We start from the raw sequence: 22,191 nt of genomic DNA on the forward strand, positions 1-22,191 counted from the left end.
AAATCCATTGATGCTTTCAAGAATCTGTACCAGATATTTCATACAAAAAACAATCTGAAAACACAGGTTTTAGCCGTTTTCATTCTCATAAAAATACAGTTTAAAAACAAAACCTGAGACAGAGCTACTAATCCAACTTCAGCGTATGCTTAAATGCTTTTCGTAAACAAACACCACACTGATATCATGAACAGTTCTCCAATCGGGTAAGTTATCATGAAGCTCTGCACAACATCTGTGTGCCCAGATAGGCGAGATCCTTAATGATGCATTTAATAATACATTAAACACCATTCATGAGTACCTGTCAGCATTGCTACAAACGAATCACTCTTACTAATGACTATTCTATTAAGTAAGGTTGATACAAGCAAAAAAAAAAACCATCTTTGTCCATGAAATGTCTAACCAAAACTGTAAACCATGCAACGCAACAGCACTCACCTGTATAACAGAGACATAGTTGGATGGGATGAAGCCAACTTGACCGCTCATGTTTACTACTTGCCACCATCGATGGTCTTTCGCATTCTGAGGATGGAATATGAAGAGCTCATTCTCTCGAAAACTTAAGGTTTTGGCAAATGTTGCTTTGAAGCCATACAAGGCTTTTAAGAACTCGTAGGTTCCTTAAACAAGAAGAAAGGGAGGAAATGAAATTAATGTCTAATGTATACTCCATAACTGATTTATCTACATATTATATACTGTGTGTAGCCTGGTATTTCTGGGTTTTCAACACATTCCCAGAATCACTCCAAACGAATACTGTTTTTTTATATATCATAGGCTATAGCCGATTCCTTTTTAATATCCCTGATTTGAGTATATGTGTCTTTTTCATTCTCAATTACCATGCTGTCGAAAAGACATTACACTCAATAAAAAAATTATTTTGCAATATGGAGTTCATAAAAGTGTTAAGTTACATAGTTCAAAGAATCCGTGCATAACAAGTAGTGATAGTCAAAGATATCAAAACTGCCTGAAAATTTTCACAGTACATTTATATTTATGAAACATTAAAATAATGTTCAATGGAGCCATAGGCACACTCATCAAGTTATGTTGGCTACATAAAATACTTGAAAATTTTGATAACCTTTGATTAGGTTAAGTTAGGTTAGCGACTTTTAAAATACCTACTAAAAAAGGTTTTCCGATATTACCCTACTCAAAAATACCACATTATTATTTTATTTATACGTAATGTAACTGTACTAAATATATTATTTTTGGCTTCCATTGGTTGCACTAAGTAACGTATAAACGGAAGAACAGGGAATTGTCCAGCTCATTCGTACGTTTACGTGATAAATCATGTTTCCATGTCACTGCAGTACGGGCATTTTACTAACAACTTTAAGTTTGGCTTAAGCAAATTTTTGTAATTTTAAGGAATGTACTATAACAAAAAAAATCAATGTGGTCTTAACCTCTTAACCACTAACGTAATGTGAAATTAATCAATAACGTACTTTTCCTATGGTATGGTACAAACTTCCAAAATTCGACTCACTTTCATTCATCTTGATTTAATCGCTATTTTCAGCTTTTGCAGACTATTCCTGTTTCTAAAATATCTTAACTCTTAACCTCATGATTCCAGTTGACATACCGAAAACATAATGTAAACATTAGCGGCTAAGTGCAGGAAAGCCAACACTTCTGTAAACGGAAGTTAAATAATGCTATTAATGCGGTTGTAATTGGGAAATTTTAGAAATGTTACAAAGAAGTGTAATCTGTTATATAATACATGTAGGCAGAGGTAGTGATCGGTCAAACGTCTCAACGGGAATCAATGGAAAACCTAAAGTTATGAGGTTGAACATAATTATCTTGAAGTTAAAGTCAGTAACCATGTTACTGTTTTTAAATATTTTCAGAGGTTTTCACTGAGCTCTATGGTTTCCTTATCACACTTATTATACTGTCCTTAAGGCCCTGTATCACTTTAAAATGTTCGCTTCAAACACTTTCCAATAAAGTTAGTCAAATAATGTTGCCAGTTTTCGACATAACTGTAAATGTCGCTAGTGCAGTCATGTTTATTTGTTAATAGTGAGTTTTCATAAAATATTTTTATATAGAATATATTCTAAAATAGTTTGTAGGTTGAATGTAGTCAGCCAATCAGAATCGTGTCTAACAAAAAAAAAAGGGGGGGGGATGTTTACAAACAACGATTCTTTAAAATGGTGAAACCTGCATGAGCTATTAAATAGGTTATTAAGGGAGAACAATGTTATTATTAACGCCATACCTCCTTGACTATTATTTAAAGTCTGGATCCCAGCCATGTCTGTACCATTTGCTACAGTCGAAACATGCCTGCGATGTCACTGCCAGTCGCCGCCAGTGTTGTGTATTATAGTACATATTGTGTTTTAACAGTAATCAGCAATACAGGTGAAGAATAAATTAGTGTTATATATGAGTGTGTGTGTTTCCGGTATGCAAAGAAAGGTAGACCGTTTTTTATATGTTGTATTGCTGTCACCCGGCTTCTGTAGAAGGCCCGGGAAGTACCTGACGGGCACTATGGGAATCGCGGTGCAGTTTTGTCCGGGGGGGGGGGGTGGGGGCGCCAGGCTAGTGGGACACTAGGCCGTTGGTGATGGGTCGTGGGTATTTTGCCCCCGCGTGCCCCGCCAGTTACGCGGCTGGAAATCTACCCTGAAATTCCCTACTTGGCTGTGAGGCCGCTCGGCCGTGTGGAGGACGGAATGGTGCGGAATAATCGTAGACGACACAGTTTATATTAAATTGTCTTCTAATAAATGGACTTCTCCGGTGGTACGCATGGGTACGCTGTACTCCCTACACATACACTACACAATGGCAGAACCGCTACAAAAGCTATGATAATGCGCTATGCGGTGTCTGAGCCGTTCTACTATTACACTAACACACACTAATTACAAAACAAAACACGACACTAACATAAGACTGAATTTGCCGTAGCAGTCTCGTGGGGACGTGATTACTAGTTCGCTGGAAATGTCCAGCGCCGAAAGTTAATTGTCTTAGGAGGGCTCAATGAGCATGATCCTCAATTCTAGCCTACACTTATGTGAGGTTGTGGCCGGCAGGCGTATGCGCGGCGATCTTAACGAAAACGATTTGGCTGGAGTCGGCCAGTGCCGTAAATTGCGTGGTCCGCGACGCGGTGCGAGATCGCCCAGGAAACGGTCGAGATAAGCCCGGGTCCGCGAAATGCATGCCGAGTCTACGTGAGCAGCAATGAATTAAGAAGGTTTGATTATTAAATCAAGTGCAGAGTGAACAATCGGTGGAACGAAAGTGAAGGCTGCTCATGGACACACGTTTTGACCCGGTGTGGAGTGGTTGGAGACTGCCGAACATGACCACCTCGCAAGGGAGGGAAAATTTCACCTCCTTTGTGAGTCGGCGCCAAAAACTTATATCAACTTAATTTGCTCAATTATAAGCTGAAAACACCTGCATATTTCTGGTAGTATTACAAAAAATTCCGTGACAATTGGTTTCCAAAGAATTTTTTTCTTAATGGATAATTTTTTTTCTGTTGAAAGGCAAAATTGTTGAATTTTAGACTAATGCGAAACAAAATCACGAATTTTTCTGGTTTTAATTTTGTGAATTTGGGTAATAGTTATGGACACGATTTTTTCAGCTATTAATTGGGTAAAAAAATAGATTTGAAGCAATATACATTTTGTCATCGTGTGGGCTGTCTCGAGATTGAAATTGACTGATGTTAATGCTCTGCCAGTTCTCAAGGGGGGTTCAGGCCACGTGGCTGGAGACAGCAGTTACTTATTAGAAATTAATATAGTTAATTCTGAAGAGATTTTCGTTTAATACACAATGGGTTTGCACTAGTCATGGTGCTACAGCAGCACCCAACTCGGATCATGGGGTACTTAAGGTTGCTTATGCACGTCGTTCCCGACACTTCATACTGAGAACTGGTTTGAGAAGGACTATCTTTCTCTTAGCCTTGGCTGGTTCCAGATAAAGGAAGTTCAGATCAGTGCCAAGTGTTTTATGCATCAGGTCGGGTATGCAGGTGCGATAGGCGAACTCTATCGACAATGCAGGATATCTGTCAAGGTACTACTGCTGTGTGCCCTGCTTTTGCGAACGCTGGGTGCAACCCCCCTTGCGATTGCGAAAATCGGAGAGAAGATGGACTGCAACTCTGCAGTAAAGCGACTTCATGAAAACAGCGATTCGGAAGACAGTCGAAAAGAAAACCAGGGCTTCACCCTCCCACTCGAGCGACAACAATGACGGTTTCACTATTGTAGAGTACAAATCCCGCAGGCGTAACAGCGCAACAATCGGGAACAAAAACAACCCTGAAGACGATGAGGCTCCGCGCTACAAACACATCCCATTTGTCATTAAGAACAGCCAGGTCACAGGAAACATAGTTTCGGTTTTTGGCCAAAACCGAATGACTATCACCAAGCGACATGAAGTCCTCATCACATTCGAATCAAAAGCAGATCAAGACAAGACATGGCTAGATTCAAAACCAACAGAGAGCCGCACACTTTCTCCAAGTCCAGCGAGCTCGGCGATATGGTTGTCATCACAAATTTAAGCAAGTTCACACCCATCGATGCCCTCACAGAGCAGCTTACCTCACTCAGTTTTAAGGTTGCCTTCCTAAAAACAGCTGAAGGCTCGATTCACCGATCGAACGACAGGGCAGGTCACCTACGAGCCCTTGTCATATTTTGTCACTGCTGCATCCAGAGCACATGCCATTTACGCCATTTAACACCTGTACTACACGAGTGGTATAAGGTTTAAGAAGTACACGACTGGCACGGAAGATATCTCGCTCTGTAGGCGGTGTGGCGAATTCGGCCACGCCACAAGGAACTGTTCAGAGATCCCCAAGTGTATCAGGTTTGCAAGTTAGCATCCCCGCAGTGAATGTCCAGTCCTTCAGGAGGCACCAAAAGTGTGCACCAATTGCAAGGCTACAGAGCACACCACGGCCTGGAGACAGTGCTCTACGTTTCTCAAGCTGGTAGAAAGTAGGAAACAAGCCGGAGAGAATAAGGCAGCTCAGAAAGCAGTATGCATAGCTCCGCGCATGGGCGCATGCAGCCAGAGGCTCCGAAAAGCGACAACTTCCCCCTCCCCAACAACCCTGCTCCTCACCAGCTATGTGCCAAGAGCATGTGTAGGCAGACGTGCGGCCTCGCGAACAGGCTAGCCAACTGCAACAACCCGCAACAATGGCACAAGTCGAAGTGTCATACTCTTCTGCAGTAGCAGGGACAAGCGTACCGAGGAGTTCTGCGGCTGAAATAGTGCAAACTCGTATCGACAAAAGTCAGCATAGAGCAGCAAGTAGCACCCACACAAGTATTATTAAATAAATAATAACAGAACAGATTGTTGCTGAAAGATTTTATGGTAATACAAGGAGTGTTACCTAGAAAACCCTAATCCAAACAATGAAAAAATTTAACCCTGAAATAATTGCCAATAAATTGTCATTAATGTTAGCATATTGTAATGACTTTCAGTGGTTATAAAAATCTTAATGTACACATTCATAAATGATTTGCTGAACCAAGAAACACGGAATAAAATTAAGTTTCACCTCAAAGTTTTCACAAAAATATGATATGAGTTGGAGCTAATTAAGCAGAAACTATAGACTAAAAAAAATGTGGATTTTTAAGCGATAAGAATATTTTAATTACTAAAAAAAATAATGAAACGTGAGTCTGTAAATATTTTCGAAATTTTTGTGTTTTTGTAGTACTTTTTCCAACAAGAAATAAAGTTCAAAATTTGCCGCCACTCGTCCCTATGGAATAGTTACGGGTAATGCCTAGCGGGCTAAGGGCGTAGCTTTAGATTCGTTGTCCGGTGGGCGCCAGGCCATCTTGAAAGAACTAGACCGTGAGGAGGTTCGTGGGTTCGCTGCCCCAGCGTGTCCCGCTAGGTACGTCGACTTACGGTGGTGATTGGCTTACTGAGTGGATACAGGATGCGCCCTAGGCAGTGTAGGAGACTGCATACCTATACATGTGACACTGAAATTACACACGAGTTTGACTGAATTATTTTAATAATGCGCCGTTATGCACGATTGACACACAGCACTGGTACACGTTTATGACATATCACTACATAGCACTACATGATTACGTTACGCAAACTACTCTAATCTCCGCGGCAGTCTCGCGGGTCGGTATGGTTACCGGAGGCGGCCAGTACCGTGAGTTAACCCGTGACGCGGTTGCGCGGGGTGTTTGTTAAGGCGGTCGGGATAGGCCCGGCTCTGCCGAAAATGGTCCAGGGACACGTGAGCAGCGGTAAAGCGAGGTTGTGATATATTTACTTACTGAACATAAAGATTTATCGGTGCACTTAAAATGTAAGCTACTCACGGGACACACGTCCGCCCCGGCCGCTAGTGTTCGAAGACTGCCGAAGATGGCCGCCACGCGGGGGTGGGAGGACTCGTCCCCCCCCCCCCCAAGTGCCGCGCGCCAACACCTTTATTTTATCTTAAAGTTATAATTTTATATAATACATCCTTCCAGGTACTTAATTAAAAATTAGTACCTGGAAACTGTTTGCTGAGGGCTTAATATTTCTATCACTAATAATTAACTGTTTGAAAATATAGTCACATGGAAGACTGTTGTATACAAGCATTAACACTGATGAGATCCTGGATTTCATTTAATGGCACTGACCAATATCCTTGTAATTAGAATCTTATGTTTTAATTGTTACGTAGGTCAGGTGACGAATCCCTCACTTGACTCGTTCCGGATGTGGCTGGGGCGCGCTCCGAACGGGAGGGTCACTGATCGGGTGAGAACCGGCTGAAGGTAGCGTCGGTGCGACGTCAAATTGCATTACAGATTACTATTTTTCCCTGATTATAACATATTTTTTTTTAATCATGCAAGTCATAGAATTTTCCGTTTCTGGCACGTAACTTTACAACTCATTTTTAATTATTGCTTATATATTTATACACCAAACTTCCTTCAACTAGAGAAACGAGATGAACATAATTAAATAATTAATACCCTTTTATGAGAAATGGTCCTTCCCTCATTGTGATTGGCCTTCTACCAGTGATGTAAACACTAAAAGCTACGTTGCCAGACTTCCACAAAGACTTTTCGTCAACCCGATAATGTTGATTCCGATAGCTGCGATAGCAGTTTCAAGAATACACATTTAGCTGTCTATTGGACTTAAACTAGCGGATCATTCTGCTAGCGGAAGTATTCCGACAATGTCAAGAATTGGGCCCCAATTTCAGAGGCTGACATCTTGAGGGCTGATAGCCACCTGTTCAACTGTTCGAGTTTCCGACTACCCTGAAATAAATTATTTTTGCAAAACCAAATAATTTAACTATTGTTAACTCTACGTCTGATTTTTTTGTCACACTGTTACTTATATATGTCATTTCCACTAAAAAAAAAAAAAAACATATTTCAGCCTATATTTTCACTAAATAAGTACCCATATAATGTAAAGTACTTAGGTTTGTTATTTCATATTCTTGTCATTACTGTTATTTAAGAGATTTTACCGGATATTTATTCCGGTAGTTCTCTTGCCTAAATCCTACCAAAACACATGATCTGTATCCAAATACATAGGCATGCGTCCATAGCACACACATCCATACATCCCTTAAGGCCCTGTCACACCGTCAAATGTTTGTCTCCAATATATTTGACAATAGAGTTGGAGGGGATGTATTGGACGGAAAATAGCTTCCAATTTTCGCCATCAAATATATTTGGACAGATAACTAAAACATGTTTTAAATCAAGTCATACTATCAAAGTTTATTTTTGGTCTGAGCTTTCTCAAACTTTCCAATTTTTTTTCTAAATTTTGAAATTAAAGAATGCATAACATTTCTGGATGCAAAATTTGAACTTGTTATTACGTTTGTCCATTAAAATTTTTTTTGAACATGATTAAATTTAAATCAGAATAATATACGATACACAATAAAATTAATTTTCATAGATTTTTTGAAGTTTTAAAACCAAAATTTCATTATTACGCATAAAATATTTTCCATTCGACATTCATATTAACATGATTTTAGTTATTTAACTTATTTAACCTCTTTAATCGGCCATGTGCTCTTCTTCGCCATTCGAAGAATCGTTGAGACGGAAACGGATGCCATTTCAGTTTTCGGTAGGCACGATTTTGATTGGCCGATCGCATCCAACATCCAAATTATTTTAGAACCCGTCCTATATGCAAAATATTTGACGGAAACAAGCCATCCAACTTGTCAAACAAACATGGCTGCGCCAGTGACGTATACGGTGACCTGATAACACTCCAACTTTATTTGACATAGCGTACTGGAAGGTGCTGGAAGCGAGGATTTGACAGTGTGACGGCCGTAGCAAATGCAACCACAATGTAGAGGACGAATTATTAAACAAATCTTATGCAAAAAATCTAAAGTAATATTTTATACAAAGTAAACACGATTTCAAAGCTTAATGATGTAGGGACGCATTAGTGGGGACTGGAAAAATTCGCGGTTTCAATGACTTCTAGAATAGACTCCACGATCCCGTACATACTCGGGCAATTACCACACGCTCATTGGCTACTGGCTTGTGAGACTTGTCAACTGGGATGCTTCCCATTCGATACTCCTTGGTTGAAGGTTTTTCATTGGCTAAAATTCCTTTATGTAAAATCTGAGCCAATAACAGTATCGATAGGGAAGTATATGTGTTTGGATTCTAGCACAACACGAAATGAATCCGCGAATTTTTCCGGTGTCTACGCATTAGTGGATGCGAGCGTTTCATTCCTAGAATCGTAGATACCTGGATTTTAGTGGACACTTGTTGGGATGTCGATGCATCCTCTTTAAGAATTCGGAAGCAACGTAAAGATGGCCGCAAACAACTACGATGCACTTCTAGCAGATCCCTCAGCAAAGAGATCCGTTAGGCTAGTATTAGGATGCAGCTATGATTATTCAAAACGACAACAAAGCTATTTATTTTCATCATCAATGGTCCATCAAAAATAACTTTCATTCTAGAAACTCTCAAAATAAAATATTTTTTAATACTAAATAAATTATTTTATTCCAAAGTATTACAATAACAAGTTTAAAAAAGAAAGTTCAATACAACACAGATTCACATCAACACAGATAATATAGAAGAACGGAATTGGGACAACATGGTGTCTTTTGGTTGTCGGGGTTGATGATTTTGGTGCAGCACGTCATGCCACTAGCCAGTCATCATCTCCATGAATTCTGAAACAGCCACACAGGCACTCTCTGCATTATTTGTGGTAGTAGTTTTAAGCGGCCTTGACACTTACGAGTCTGGCTCGCAAGTCCGGTTCGTATCGGGCCCCGAAGAAGGAAATTCGCAAGTTTATGGGTGTGACGAGCTGGGCTCGCCATTGGCTCGCGCGTATGTGGGGAACAGTGCGAGCCAAGCTCGGGTTTCAATAAGCCAGGCATTGCACTCTGTGTGATTTGGTGAACAATGGACAAGATTGGTTGCCTTGTCGAAGGCTTTTGTGGGCTTAGACTTTCTGAACAAATTTGTGGATGATTTTAGTATATTACCCTTTTTGTGGTACGTATATTCGTAGCACATATGTTTCGAATCGGTCAAAGCAAGATATTAACCTGGATTTTTGTTTTTGCAATTTACAAGAGAAAAATTTTCCTAATGCAGATTTAGAATCTTTGGGGGGGGGGGGGGGGATTTGCTGTATCCCCATCTCGTTCAGGTAGGAATGGTTTCGTGATCAGAAAGGCAAAATAAGTGAGTGAAACTTGATCTTTTTGCGATCATTTGTAGTCCCCACTTTAATTGTCTTTGTCCTCGCAAACACGCTAAATTCATCTAGAACGATCACTAAAACTGCATACTTACTTCGACGAATTCATCTTGGATACTGAAATCTACTAGCAAAGTTTGGAGCATGTTCGTGTTGGGCCTGTCTCATTCTTAGGTTGCTGTGTGCATTTTAATGGAAATTTATTCTCTCTTTCCAAGGCATGCGCTATCCTTATTTTGGCGTGCTATGTTGATAGATTACGTAGTACAGCACAAACGTTGTATACAAAAGTTTGTGATGAAATTAACTTTTTTAAAATATATCTAAAGTGTTGTTTTTTTAAAGAAAAAAAACATTGAATGAGAATTTTGGTAATACATTTACATGTATTTCATCTAGCGCATCATCTGATAATGTTTAATTTTTACTTCTAAGGAGACTTAACTGAAAGACGCCATCTTGGTTACAACCATTCTTGTCAATAACTTTTTTAAAATTTAATATTAATTTTTTTTGCTATGTTTGAGAGAAATACAAGAGTTAATGGAATGCCTTGTTATTCATGGTGACAAACTGCTACAAATAGTTTCTCGTGTGAAAAAAATTATTGGTTTTTAGCATTGAATTATTAATTTTTTTTCTTTCAGAACGAATGTCAATAGACACTATCGTATGGTCTTAGAAAAACACCAATATAGAAAAATAAAATGAAGTATTAAACTTTATTTTAATTTACTGAATATGGTGAACAAAATAAGAATTCAAATGTTAAAAAAAGCTGGATGTCATAAGTCTGGAAACAGCGTGTGGTCCGCCCGCCAGACTCGTGGCAGGGGCCGGCGGAGGGGGCGGGGGGGGGGGGGGGTGTAGTTACCGTCGAAGTCCACGGTGCCGGACCCGTCCGAGTCGATCTCCTCGATCATCATGTCCAGCTCCTGCTCGGTCAGCTGGTCGTCCAGCTCCCTCAGGATCTCCCGCAGGCACGTGGTGGGGATGTAGCCGTTCCCTGCAACACCCCCCTGCTCTGTCACTCTGGGACACCGGCGGCGGCGCGACGACATGCCGGTGTTACTGACGCGGGAAGGACGGTGCAGAGAACTTGTGGTGGCGTGCCGTGCTGCAGGGATAGGCGGGTCGCCTGCGCCTGACGGGGGAGCTGAATTGTTGCCCCTTGGAAGGGCAGCCCTTCAGGATATCTTTAACAGTGGTGGTTTTGAAAGGTTGTCTGAATTGTTTCCCCTTGGATGGGACGCCCTTCAGGATTTTACTGACAGTGGTTATGTTAGGTTCAGTTAGGTTAGGTTATGTTAGGTTAGGTTATGTCACTTAACAAACTAACCACTGTCAGAAAAATCCTGAAGGGCTGCCCATCCAAGGGGCAACAATTCAGACAACCTTTCAAAAACACTACTGTCAGAAAAAATCCTGAAGGGCTGCCTTTTCAAGGAGCAACAATTCAGACAACCTTTCAAAAACACCACTGTCAGAAAAATCCTGAAGGGATGCCCTTCCAAGGGGCAACAATTCAGACAACCTTACCACTGTTAAAGATATCCTGATTGGCTGCCCTTCCAAGGGGCAACAATTTAGGATTATAAAATTATGAAAATAGACACATTTTAAGATACTGGAAGGACTGCCCTTCCAGTCGCTTTACAAAATAACCACTGTAAGAAAAATCCTGATGGGCTACCCATCCAAGAGGGCAAGTTTTCAGGATTATTTAAACACTTAAAGAAACATATTTTCAGAAATGGGATGGGCTGCCCTTCCAGTCGCTGTACAAACAAACCATGGCCAGAAAAATCCTGAAGGGCTGCCCTTCATAGGGGCAGCATTTCAGTCGCTCCCGCCTGACGCCACCCGACTTGCTGGCATCTAGTAAGGGAGTATGTGGGCAGAGGGCAACACAACGGGGTTTGAGCTTATTTTGAAGTGAGTAATAATTTTGTTATTTCATGATTATTTAGAATATTCTCTTCTTTCTCTCTCTCTCTGTTGTTTTATACCTTACTATACACTTACGAGTTGAGATTCGAATTGCAAAAGAAGTTTCACTTCTATCACGTGTGCTGGGTTACATACAATGCTCTCTCTCTCTTTTCTTCTAAACTATGTACCTTTTTTAGTTTGACCGGAATGGTACGGGAAAAGGACTAGAGCTTTTGAAGATGGCTGTGCGAATGTTCATGATGAGGAATGAAGTGGGTGATCTTCTGCCATCACTGAAGGTTTGTTGCGTAAGTTGACGAAATAAGTGAAAGAGAACAGACTTTTACGACAACGACGTTATCTGACGAGTTCCCTCATGCGTCAGACGTTTATGATGATGGGATTCAAAAGTTGGTTGTATAAAAAAATAAGTGCCTTAATATGGATAGAAATTATGTATAAAAGTAGATTAAGGCACAGCCTTTCTAGCAAAAATAGAATTTTAAGTAAAGTCTACTTTTATGTTTCAAAGCGGCACTTACTTAAAAAAAAAAACATGCCTCACAGAAATGAAAGGTTTCTTGCAATGACATTTCAACTACTTAAACCATCAGTATTTACAAGTTGGTTTTACTTGACTTGTTTGAGAACAAAATGTATGATCCAAATTCAATATTTATTAGCCACAAAAATCATTTTACGTGAACGTATTAAAAATATTTCACAAAAAAAAAGTAAACAAACCCCAAAAATTTACACATAATATAATTGCTTTACCAATGCACCAGTTTAACTATAATTCGAAAACAAAAACTATGATGCTAATTTCAGTAACATCACTCTCGCGATGTGATGGGAATGGAAAAACTTTCTGATCGAAAAGTCTGTTGCGTCGACGAATTTTGTCGCGTTGACGCTACAGATGTGTCTAACGCGTCGCGCTATTGTGAATCCAGCATTTCGTGCTATTATTGCATAGTACGCCGTCAAGTGAGAGCGTGGAACGTGCTCAGTTCTTGTGAATCATTCGAAAGTGTTCAGAAACCATTCTCCCCCACCAGGGTTGGCTGATTTAAACCACGATTGTTTAAAACATGGTTATGTCTATAGATACATAAGTATTTTTCTTTCAATTTATTTGATTAGCTCAACCACTTATTTATTGGACAATATTCAAAAAAAGTAATATTTTGTTCAAAAAAATTGGTTGTCTGTAAAGTCGGTTTACGGACGATAGTTTAACGGGACAACGTCATAACAAAACATTTATGAAATTATTGCATACTTTTATGAATAAAATTGAATCATTTTTATTTTATTATCACTATTTTGTATGGATACAAAGAAGGAGTGATATGAAATCTACAATTTAATTGATAAATTTACTTTCTATTTGCACTCATTAATTCAAATATGTTTATTACTTAAACGAAGAGACTATTTTAACTATATCTTTTATACACGGTTGCTATTTAAATTCTTCCAATCTGTGTTATTCTGTTAAGGATAGGACGATGATAGGAAAAGTAGGAAACGAATGGGAGTTCCAAGTTTAATGTGCCTAGAAAAAGTCAAATCGATGGTTGTTCCAATCGAGTGGAAGAGAGATAGATTCGGCGCAAGCGTACGAGTGTAACGGGACACAGCGTAACGGGACAATGTGTGTAACGGGACACGTTTTCGTGCGTGAAGCCGGCGTTCATCGATTTATTAGACGTTGTCACGTCAAAAATTTAACTATTATAAACAGAATGAAACACCAGGCAACACTAGAACGACTTTGTGTGACAATGCAGTATAATCAAAATAGTTTTAACAGATTTATGCGATTATATGATTTTTTTTGTCACAGAACGTTATTTTCTCGCGCGTAACTTTCACCGAGGATGGACTCCCACCTTCTTTGTCATAGAGACGGAACGCCTCTCTTAGTTCTTTCTCCATGGCTTCTGCGTCTTCCTCGACGATGAACTTGGCGGCCAGCGTGATGAACTCTTCGAACTCCAGCCGACCAGACTCTGGGAAGCGAACCCGACACCTCATTCACGATCTCAGCTCTACATTCTTTGTGCATACAAGGAAGCTTTGTGCAAAATAAAAGAAAGATTTAAGTCTATATAATTCAAAACAAGATTCACAACATTGAAATACTATGATTCAAACCCAACAATGGTGATGAATTCTCTGACCAGCAACCCTAATACTGCGTTTTCAAACTCATGTACATGATTTTAAAAATGTGTATTTAAATTTTTGGCCATTTACGCGAAACTACATCGAAGATAGTGTTCCTTTAAACTTTTACTATTGGTTTTGAAAATAATTCTTTATACTGTCTTATCAGGTTTATTTAACACATTCAGTAATTTTTACATTCATGTTTGAAATTTCACTTTCATTCTTTCCCCTCCCATCACCTTAACCCCCACCCGTGTGTCAAGGGGCTTAAAGCACTACATGTGCCGACAGTAGGAATGACTAAACGAATGTATGAATTAGGGCTTAATGCCTGGTCAACATCAAGGTCAACAGAAATTATGAAAGGCGATGAGATGAGAATAGAACATTGACGTAATGAACGGGCGGGGAAAACTGAAGTACATTTTAAAAATAAAGTTTTTTTTACTGCCAAATAATTTAATTTTATCAATTCAAACCAAAAAAATATTTTGTGACAGAAATATAATTTTGTAAACTCAACAAAACCATTTATTAGGTACAGACAAATCTTGCTTATTTGCTACTTAGTGGACGTTACAAAACCATTAATTAGTGAGAAAATAATTTTTCTATCACTAATATGTATTTCACTTAATAGAAATTACATAACCATATATTAGTGACAAAAAACACTTATACCACTAATAAGGCACTTAATGGACATGCATTGCAATATTTCTTTGCTGTCAACCAAAACTAATTGGAGGGGTTTATATTGAGGATATATTTATGGTTAGAGAAGACCAAGTGCGTCTCAGGCCGAAGCCTATACGCCTAGTCATGCTGGGTTTCAAGAATGCAGGAAGAGGAGCATGCATCGCGTGGCCAGCCATGGCAGCCAGCCACTGATGCCACGACCAACTCCCCTATCTCAGATATAGACCAAGTTGGGTCCAGGCAAAGCACAGGGAAAACCCTGCGAGCTGCAACAAGAGTGCCGGGAGAGGATGGTCCAGCAGAATGGCTGGGTGCTCGGACGCGACACTCACTGTCGGCGTCCACCTCGTCGATCAGCTCCTCCAGTATCTTCCTGTTGAAGGGCTGGCCCATCAGCCGCAGGATCTCCTCCACCAGGTTGCACGGGATGCTGCCCTGCTTCTCGCGGTCGAAGGCGTCGAACGCCTTGCGCAGGACTGCAACCACGGAGCGAGGGGACCGTCAGGACTCGGCTCAAGTCTTTCCTTACTTCCGCCAAACCCACGACATCGAGGAAATGCTTCCCGAGTATTCACTAGAATTTACATCGGCACACAAGGTCATTCACGTAAAATACAAGTCCTTTATAACTCAAACACCACATTTCGCTCAATGATTTTGGGTGTCCCGCAAATATGGCGCATACCATCAACTGGACAAAAAGAAATGAAGTAGCTTGGAATCTGGGTTGTAGCCGCGTCCTTGGCAAATAATTCACCGACATTTCGGTCGACATTGCAGTCACCATCATCAGGTTCCCTGCAATGTCGACCGAAACGTCGGTGAATTATCCGCCAAGGACGCGGCTACAACCCAGAAGCCAAGCTACTTCAGACAATGGCCGTGAAAGACTGTGAACATTATTTTTTAAAAAAAAATGTGAGCGAGTCTTTGAGTACTCGCCAGAGATGTGTAATATAGAACCTCGGTATTGAGCATTTTCATGTGTTCTCATGTTGAAAATACACTTATAATACGAAACTCGGACACGAAATTTAACGCAGAAGTCTTAAAAATAATGCCGAGCGTGATAAATATGTACGAAAATTGTGTTTTCAAACTAAATTTCTGGACGCGAATCACACATAGTTTCAGCGTCCGCCACTAGAATTCGCTGCTGGAGCAGCTACGTCGACTATCGAATCATTAGATTCTCAGAGCGAAATGTTAAAATATTTACCTAATGAAACGGCTCAAATAAAAAAAAAATGAAAAAATACTTAAAGTCCTGCTTTGGACCTGGTTTTCAACAAAGAATTTAATTAAAATACTGACCATCTTGTTAAAATTTACGAAACAGTTAATGCTATAAAATCTTTCCTTTGGCTTTGTGGTTCACGCCATCTGCCACAGATGGCAGCACCGTGGTTACACATTTCCGTTCCATGCGACTTCCGTTCCATTCGAGAAATTACTACCACCAAGAGCTAAGATGTTTTACACATGGAAAGCTGCTTCCCTCAATATCCTTTGAGTGATGCCTATGGCCAACCCCTGGCTGCTAAGTCGACGGTTGCTTGCTTCTACATCCTCGGCCACACTGTTGAGCGATATAGTTATTTCTATAGTGATATCTAGCGACGAATATAAACCATTCGAACCAACGGAAGTTTTTCGAGGGTGGCCACACTGGCGCAAGGTGGTCGCTCACGAGCCAAATAACTTGATTCCTGACCGGTGGTCGCTCAGCACTGCGTGTGATTCCGTACGTAATACCGGCCAGATAACTTCTGGTCAGCACCAGTATTGTGACAAGAACTTTTTTTTATTGTGATCGGATCCGGATTTGCAAAATTAAATCAAATGTCCCCGCCCACATTCTCGTGCACTCGAAAAACGTATCGGGGTATCTCCTCAGTTGAGGATGTGCAGGGTGAAATTCTCCACACATCTCGCTCTGTTTGGAAGGATGGTTACCAAATTGCTTCCTTCTTAAAACATATGTTCTCATCGTCATCATCATTGAACTGAAAGAAACCACGCCTCCTTAACGCCGCCACGCAGAATGACAAGAATAAATGCTGTTGTTGAGTGTTCTTGTCACTCGCAGCGTGGCTAGCCTTTCGCTGGTTGGTCAAGCTTATCTCAGGATTCCAGGCACCGAACCCAGGTAAGCCATACATTTATTTGTGTGTGTAACTTTAACAGATAAGTTAACAGTTAGTTCATCCAACCCCTACCTAATTAGCTTGCTGGAATTAAGTGCAAGAAATTACCATCAAAACAAATACAAATATATACAGTTTACACACTTAAGAAAGCTTCTTTACCTATAAATTTTTGGTTTTATGTGAGCTACGTAAATTATTGCATGCATAAGTCTTCTGGGCGCATCTTACTTTAGAGATAATGTTTTTTTATGAAAGATAAAACATGGAGCCTGCATAATAAATCAAGCAAACGCAATTGGGATATAATATCTTGAGAATTCCCAAGAGTGCTTTGTTTTATAAACTTACCGGCAATTTGTTCCGGTGGCAATTCTTCAGCCTGAAAAGAAACAAAATGAACTTATATACCTACGCATATACTAACATTTTAAGAATTAAAATAACATCATACATTTCTTTGACAACTCTTTTTGCTCTTATGTGTAGTTGTGTAAGAGCTAAATCATCAAGTTTTGTCGAGCGATTAGGTTAGCATTATAAGAGTAAGCTTATTTTCTCTAAGTAGTCAAATGCGTCCACTACCGTTGTTAAAACCACAATATTATGTTTATCTGTGATTAATTTGAAAATTATTTCATTATAGTTTTGGGGAAAACAATTTCAAGCATATAAAATATCCCCAATAGTCGTAAGACAAATATTAAGCATATACAGAATTTATTAAATCAACTAAAACCTATTATAAAAATTGTGCTCAATCAAACCATTAATTAAATAAATTAAGATTACTAAAGTACAAACTGAGACTACATTTATTTTATAGAAAAATTGGTTCATTGAGTTTGGTGAATCGAAAGACTAGAATGCTTCTCTATGTCACATATTAATTCGTCTGCAGATTAATTCAACTACCCTAATATTGGGCTGACTTCTAGGATTTTCTGCTAGAACGCATCCTCCAAAAGTTTACAGCTTATTGTTTTTTTTTTTTAATTTCTTGTATAACATTTAGACAGTATTTTCAGAATAGTTCAAGGTACCCAAATTAACTGCCAATTTGTGAAAAAAATAATGTTAAATCTAAAATATTGACTAACTAAATTTTTAATATTAAAAAAATTGCGTTTTAGTTGTTAACACATAAAAGTAAACAAAAAACTAATACTACCATTTTTTTATAAATATAAAAAGTATTTTATTTATATCTGAAGAAGCTAATGCATCTGAGATACAAATGTACATATATATATGCATACTAAACATTGCTCAACCTACTCTGGAATTTGTGGTATGAATGTGCTCTGATGAAGTTAAGTTTTTTTTAAAATAAATAACTGTGTTTCTTTCATATAGAAGAACTGTAGTCGTTTTGTATCAGGGTAAAATATGCTGAAGTCTAAGGTAGGTGCACAGTAATAATTTGAAACATTAAGCTGAAAAGAAACAAAAGTCTGATTACGCGCTGTTTTCGTGTCACAGAAAAATATCATAATTATTAAGAAAAATTCTTAATAAGAAAGTAGATGCAAGTTGGCGCGGAGCCGTGTGGCGTCGTAGACTACCTGCAACACGCTACTGCTAGGCGGGTTTGTAGCTCCCGCAGGCGCCTTCGAGAATTCCCCTTCCGGGAGATGTGCTCGCACCTGAAATATTTTTTATAACTTTAAAACTTTAATGGAAATAATACGTTTCATATGAGTCTATTAATTTTTTTTGATTCATGACAACAGAAAATAAATGTTTTATTTTTTTCGAATTCATAACGATACTTGGCTACTTAAAAAGAATAAGAAAAAATGTTTGTCTGATTGACTTGAAGCTTAAAATTCCATATTTGAATATAAGATTAAAAAATGAGAACAAAATAACGTTATTACAAATACATTGACTAAAAAGAATTTAATTTGTTTTAACTTACACAAACCAATTTAAATCATATTTGTTTGCAATAAAAGCCGACAAAGAGTATAAAATAATCTTTGCGTATTTTTGTTATACTCCTGAATCGCTAAGTTTTAAGTGCTCCATTCCAATAATACAATACAGCTAAGCAACACTTTTTGAGGCTTGTATCACTGAACAAACACTACACGTGAGCAACTCGGATTGTTTTCTATACTGTGCTATTACTATTCTACACCTGGACTCGGCTCTTGATCGGCCAGATCCACGCTAGTCTGTGTGCATAGTTTGCCCTGAAAGAGTTGCTCTAAAGCATTTGTTAAAAAAAAATGGTTTGTCTTAATTTATGCCCAACATTTTTTGACGTGAAAACGTCTAATAAATCGATGAACGCCAGCTGCGCGCACGAAAAAGTGTCCCGTTACGCACATTGTTCCGTTACGCTGTGTCCCGTTACGCTCATTGTACGTTTGCGCCGCATCTATCTCTCTTCCACTCGATTGGCCTATGCGTCCGAGGAGAAGAAAGACAGCGGCAGCACACAACTTACATCTACACGTGAACTGTTTCGTCGACTGGTTATAAAGTGAAGTGAAAAGTTAATGTGGTTTTCATTGCTTATTACAACAACATTTTCGGCAATAAAGGTTAATTATTCTTGCATTTTAAAATTCTGATTACTAGTATAATTCCAAGTATTTATTCTTTTATTATTAAAATAAAAATGATTCAATTTTATTCATAAAAGTATGCAATCATTTCATCAATGTTTTGTTATGACGTTGTCACGTTAATCTATCGTCCGTAAACCGACTTTACAGACAACAATTTTTTTTTTAGGAAAAAAAAAAAGGAAATGCGCCTTTCATTACAATAACTTGTACACATTCTTCTGACGTTATAATGCAACGAAATCTTTGGTTTAGATTTCGGCAGTGTAATGGTAAGCGTGTTTAACATCAAAGAAGGGTGTCGTGAGGTGGAGGTAGGTATTTGGCTTCGCGTATCTTCGACGAGGTCGTTAGGCGTTGACTTGTACATCAAAAAGTATCCTAGAGTTCACCGAAAGTGATTTAGAGACACCATATGGAGGAATTAAAGTAAGGTGGATTAACTAGGTTATGAAGGTGGGTCTTATCCGAAGCGAGTTCATCATTTCACGCTTATGTAATTTTATAAATGACACTGCCACAGTGCCTGAGCGCATGGTGGGCAAAGATTTGCGTGCTGACTTTTCCTAGATCATTAATGCACGTTGTGTGACTCGCGTGAAATGATGAACTCGCTTCGGATAAGACCCAGCTTCATAACCTAGTTAATCCACCTTACTTTAATTCCTCCATATGGTTTCTCTGCTGAGCGAGGTTGAACAAGCTGTAATAACCGATGCAAGGAAATGCAGTTCATCGTTTTGTTGAACGCTTCACGTTGATGTTAGTGTTCGGCGTGATGCCGTTTTACATATGGCAAACGTAACTTATGATTCCATCACAAGTTTTATAAAGAGTAACAATGACGCGAGGCTTGTTGCCTCGGAACAATTAAGACACAATCAATCACAAAATAATTCGACTAAATACAACAGTAATAACCAACCGAAGTAGCGGAAAACACACACGCCCGTACCTGGTGCCCATTTAAGAGTTAAAGTAGATTGCTGGCTTTCGCGTCCATTGTATAATAAACTTATTTTGGCTTTCTATGTTTCACTATGAGTTGCAGCAGGCATCTTCAGAGTTTGAGAACTGAACCTCTAAATTTGTCAACCCCGAAGATGCTTTCTGCAACGCAGAGCGAAGAGCAGGTTGAAATCCACCCGTTCGACGCAGTTGCAACTTGGGAGCCGAGGCGACCCGCCACGGGGCATGAGGACAAGAGGTGGCTTGTCTAGCGGCGAGGTCCCGAGACTCGGCGACTGCTGCTTCGTCCGGAAGCCCGTGTCGCAGTCCAGCGCGTCGACCCTTCGTCGGGAGGTGGGGCTATGCCTCCGGGTCTCCCCCAGCACGCCGTCACGTGACCGACAACAAGGGCTTACCACGGGGACCTCAGCGACCTCTCTCTTCACGGGATCAGCCCCGTGGCACTCCTCAGTGGCCGACTGTAACGCCCCTCGTGCCCCAAAATTAGATTATTTTAAATTCATAAAAAAAGTCCTAGGAAACAGCTGAGCAAAAATATAAATAAAAAGACAAGTATTACCAGAGGGGGCACGAGGTGGTGAACAAGACAATTAAATACTCCCTGCACACAAGCAACTTGGGAGCTAGTGGATCGTTTAAATAGATATAGGTAAAATAAGAAATAAATAAATCTCTACGTAAGTATATTGGTCTATAGGTTTCCTGGTTTATTTAAAAGGAATCCAATTAAATATGTTTGCCATTTGTTTTAGATTATTTAAGTTTCACAATGAAGGGTATTAACAAGGTATTAAAAGGGGCCGGCCAGATATGATTAAAACAAGTTATACTATACTTTTAACGACAAATCAAGCACAGAAAAGTAAAATTAGTTTAAATATAAAAAAAAAATATAGGCCTAACCTTAAATTTGAAATCTGTGCCAAAAGCACCAATAAACGGCACACGACGAACAAACACCTCGACGAGACGGGGCCAGCGAACAGAGGTGGGGCCCTGACATGGAAGAGTGGCTTCACCAAGGGCTCCCCTTCCCTTTTTGGTCATTAGAAAAGCCCACGGGAAAAAAAGGGGGTAATCCCAGGAATATGTGAAACATAAATTCTTAAAAAATGTTCGCAGGCTTTCACGGCCATTGTCTGAAGTAGCTTGGCTTATGGGTTGCAGCCGTGCCCTAGGCAAATAATTCACCGATGTTTCGGTCGACGTCGCAGTCGCCATCACCAGGGAGCAGTTAACTACTGCAGTTAACTGCTCCCTGATGATGGCGACTGCAATGTCGACCGAAACGTTGGTGAATTATTTGCCAAGGACACGGTTACAACTCAGAAGCCAAGCTACTTCATAAATTCTTAAAAATCAACGGTTTTTTTTTAAAACCAACCATGAACTTAAATTTTTTAATTTGGCTTTGCTAATTCATTCACATGTCTAAAGTACGAATCCGGTGTTGTTAAAATCCGAATGAATGATGTTTTACGTAGGTGATGACGAACACTTCACTCGACGGGGATGCGTGGGTAACGGTAGAAGAGCTGTGCTGCGGGACTCACCATGTCGGCGAAGAGAGAGAGAGAGAGAGCGAAGTCGCTGGAAGGACCGCGTGCGGGCTGTGGTTCTCTGCGCGCGCGCCTCGTCGCTAATATCAGCGGCGCCCCTACAGTTGGTTGCGCGCCGATCGCGCCGAGTGGTGGTCGGGACGAACACAACATCCCCCCCCCACCCTCCTCGGGCGCGCCGGCCACGCCCACGAGCCGCGGCCAATCGCGGGCCGCGTGTTGGAAAACAGCAGTGAAGGACCGAGCTCTGCAGCAGCCCTCGCCTGGTTGGTTATTTATAGGCCGGCCCTTCAT

At 39.9% G+C, this 22,191-nt stretch overlaps 2 protein-coding genes across 4 annotated transcripts in view; both read right to left on the minus strand.

Moving 5' to 3' along the window:
* Window positions 1-1,636, minus strand: part of LOC134530225 (NCK-interacting protein with SH3 domain) — a 42,258-nt gene extending 40,622 nt beyond the window's left edge. The window contains exons 1-2 of one of the 3 annotated variants that reach the window (XM_063364898.1): window positions 1,520-1,636; window positions 445-629 (exon numbers count right to left, since the gene is read on the minus strand). In XM_063364898.1, the coding sequence (XP_063220968.1) occupies window positions 445-629; window positions 1,520-1,529 (195 nt within the window). In that variant the 5' untranslated portion in view covers window positions 1,530-1,636. Of the gene's footprint in view, window positions 1-444; window positions 630-1,478 lie in introns of all 3 variants that reach the window. The other 2 variants (XM_063364899.1, XM_063364900.1) reach the window with 2 other exon arrangements.
* Window positions 1,637-9,100: 7,464 nt separating this feature from the next.
* On the minus strand, window positions 9,101-22,104 carry LOC134531394 (troponin C, isoallergen Bla g 6.0301). Its single transcript, XM_063367098.1, has 6 exons — window positions 21,892-22,104; window positions 17,145-17,175; window positions 14,979-15,122; window positions 13,668-13,787; window positions 10,712-10,843; window positions 9,101-9,298 (listed from the first exon to the last, which is right to left on the minus strand). Exons 1-6 carry the CDS (start codon window positions 22,048-22,050, stop codon window positions 9,273-9,275), a joined length of 612 nt encoding a protein of 203 aa, XP_063223168.1. The 5' UTR covers window positions 22,051-22,104; the 3' UTR covers window positions 9,101-9,272.
* Window positions 22,105-22,191: the final 87 nt, after the last annotated feature.

This window comes from Bacillus rossius, chromosome 3 (assembly GCF_032445375.1).
Source record: "Bacillus rossius redtenbacheri isolate Brsri chromosome 3, Brsri_v3, whole genome shotgun sequence".
In the NCBI taxonomy this organism is placed as follows: domain Eukaryota; kingdom Metazoa; phylum Arthropoda; class Insecta; order Phasmatodea; family Bacillidae; genus Bacillus; species Bacillus rossius.